The sequence below is a fragment of the Triticum dicoccoides genome, chromosome 5A (assembly GCF_002162155.2).
Source record: "Triticum dicoccoides isolate Atlit2015 ecotype Zavitan chromosome 5A, WEW_v2.0, whole genome shotgun sequence".
Classification (NCBI taxonomy): Eukaryota; Viridiplantae; Streptophyta; class Magnoliopsida; order Poales; family Poaceae; genus Triticum; species Triticum dicoccoides.
The window spans coordinates 402344931-402346290 of record NC_041388.1 but is presented as its reverse complement, the minus strand read 5'-3'; the positions used below and the strand labels follow the sequence as shown (position 1 = coordinate 402346290).

Sequence of the window (1360 nt, the reverse complement as noted above, 5' to 3'; positions counted from 1 at the left end):
ACAAAAAATACACATACATCCAAAAAGCGTAAGTACATGGGTGTAGATTTTTAAGATGAGATACAGTAAAAATGAGAGCTATAGAAAAAACAAATATGTGGCTTTTCATCGCATATACTGTTCATTCTCAAACTCCATCATTTTTTAACTCGCAATTCAAGGTATTTGATCATTGAATTTTTCACATATACATTTCATCCACGTATATGTATATTATTATTTTCAGAATTTATTGAAACTAAAAAGTTTGAATTTTGAATTTTCCAAAATTATGGCCTCCATGGAGCTGGGCCTCCAAAACGCCCTACTCCTTTTTCTGCTATAATTTGGAGAAAATAATACTGTACAAGTTTCTCAAAAAAAAAACTGTACATTAGATCAAACATACACATATTATTCCATGCATGCGACTGCATAAAGCGAGTACTACAGCACTACTCCTTACTTGCGCTAAGCCAGGCCTGCACCTTCTATTATTTCCGTGCACGGGCTGCAGCTCGAGAGAAAAAGAAAAGAAGACAGAAATAAGGTTCACTTTCCGCATCTGAGACGGCCTTATTCTAGCTACAACGGCCATCTCGTGCGCGCCATCACGTAGGTCGAGCACGTAGCTACTGGACCGGACTGGAGGAGCTGATCTGCTCCGTTTCTAGCAGGCGACGATCCGGAGGCCGAGGCTGGTGCGCGCGAACTCGACGAGGCCGTCGATCTCGCTGTCGTCGATGTACCCGTCGCCGTCGGCGTCGGCGTAGGTGATGCCGCTCCTGCTCCTCCGCCGCGTGAACCGCACGCGCAGCGCCCGCATGGCGCGCCGCAGCTCGTCGCGGCTGATGCGCCCGTCCCGGTCCGCGTCGAACCGCCGGATCCACTCCTTGAACTCGTCCGCCGTCATGTCGTCGCCGGCGACGCACCGCTGCAGGCTCATCCTCGACGGCTTCAGGAAGCAGTGCAGAAGCGACATTCGCGCCAAACTGCTAATGTGCTTCCACTTAATATGTGTCGGACCGAGTGGGTGAGCCTGTCTGCACTGCCTTGGTGGCGCTTATATATCCGCGGACCGGCTCCACGGATCCGTGGGAAGAAATAATGGACATGGATATGACGAGATGGATATATGCGTCCCTATCTATCTAATGCCTGCCACCCCCTCTAAATTCGGATTCGGATTAAAACACGGAGAGTTTACAGCAGTACATAAACTTACGCCCAAATGCTATGTTGACAGATAAGTTAGCAACGACTAGCTAGCTCCGGTGATTTTGTTGTGCAAGTAGATAATGGACGCAGACAGATAAGAGATAACCATCTCGAGAATTAGTGGAGCGAAGAATATATGGACGCATACGAAATCGGTTGGAAT

General features: G+C 47.9%; 1 protein-coding gene across 1 annotated transcript; it reads right to left on the bottom strand.

The window, feature by feature from the left end:
* Positions 1-301: 301 nt before the first annotated feature.
* On the bottom strand, positions 302-998 carry LOC119297433 (calmodulin-like). Its single transcript, XM_037575226.1, has one exon. It carries the CDS (start codon positions 959-961, stop codon positions 650-652), a length of 312 nt encoding a protein of 103 aa, XP_037431123.1. The 5' UTR covers positions 962-998; the 3' UTR covers positions 302-649.
* Positions 999-1360: the final 362 nt, after the last annotated feature.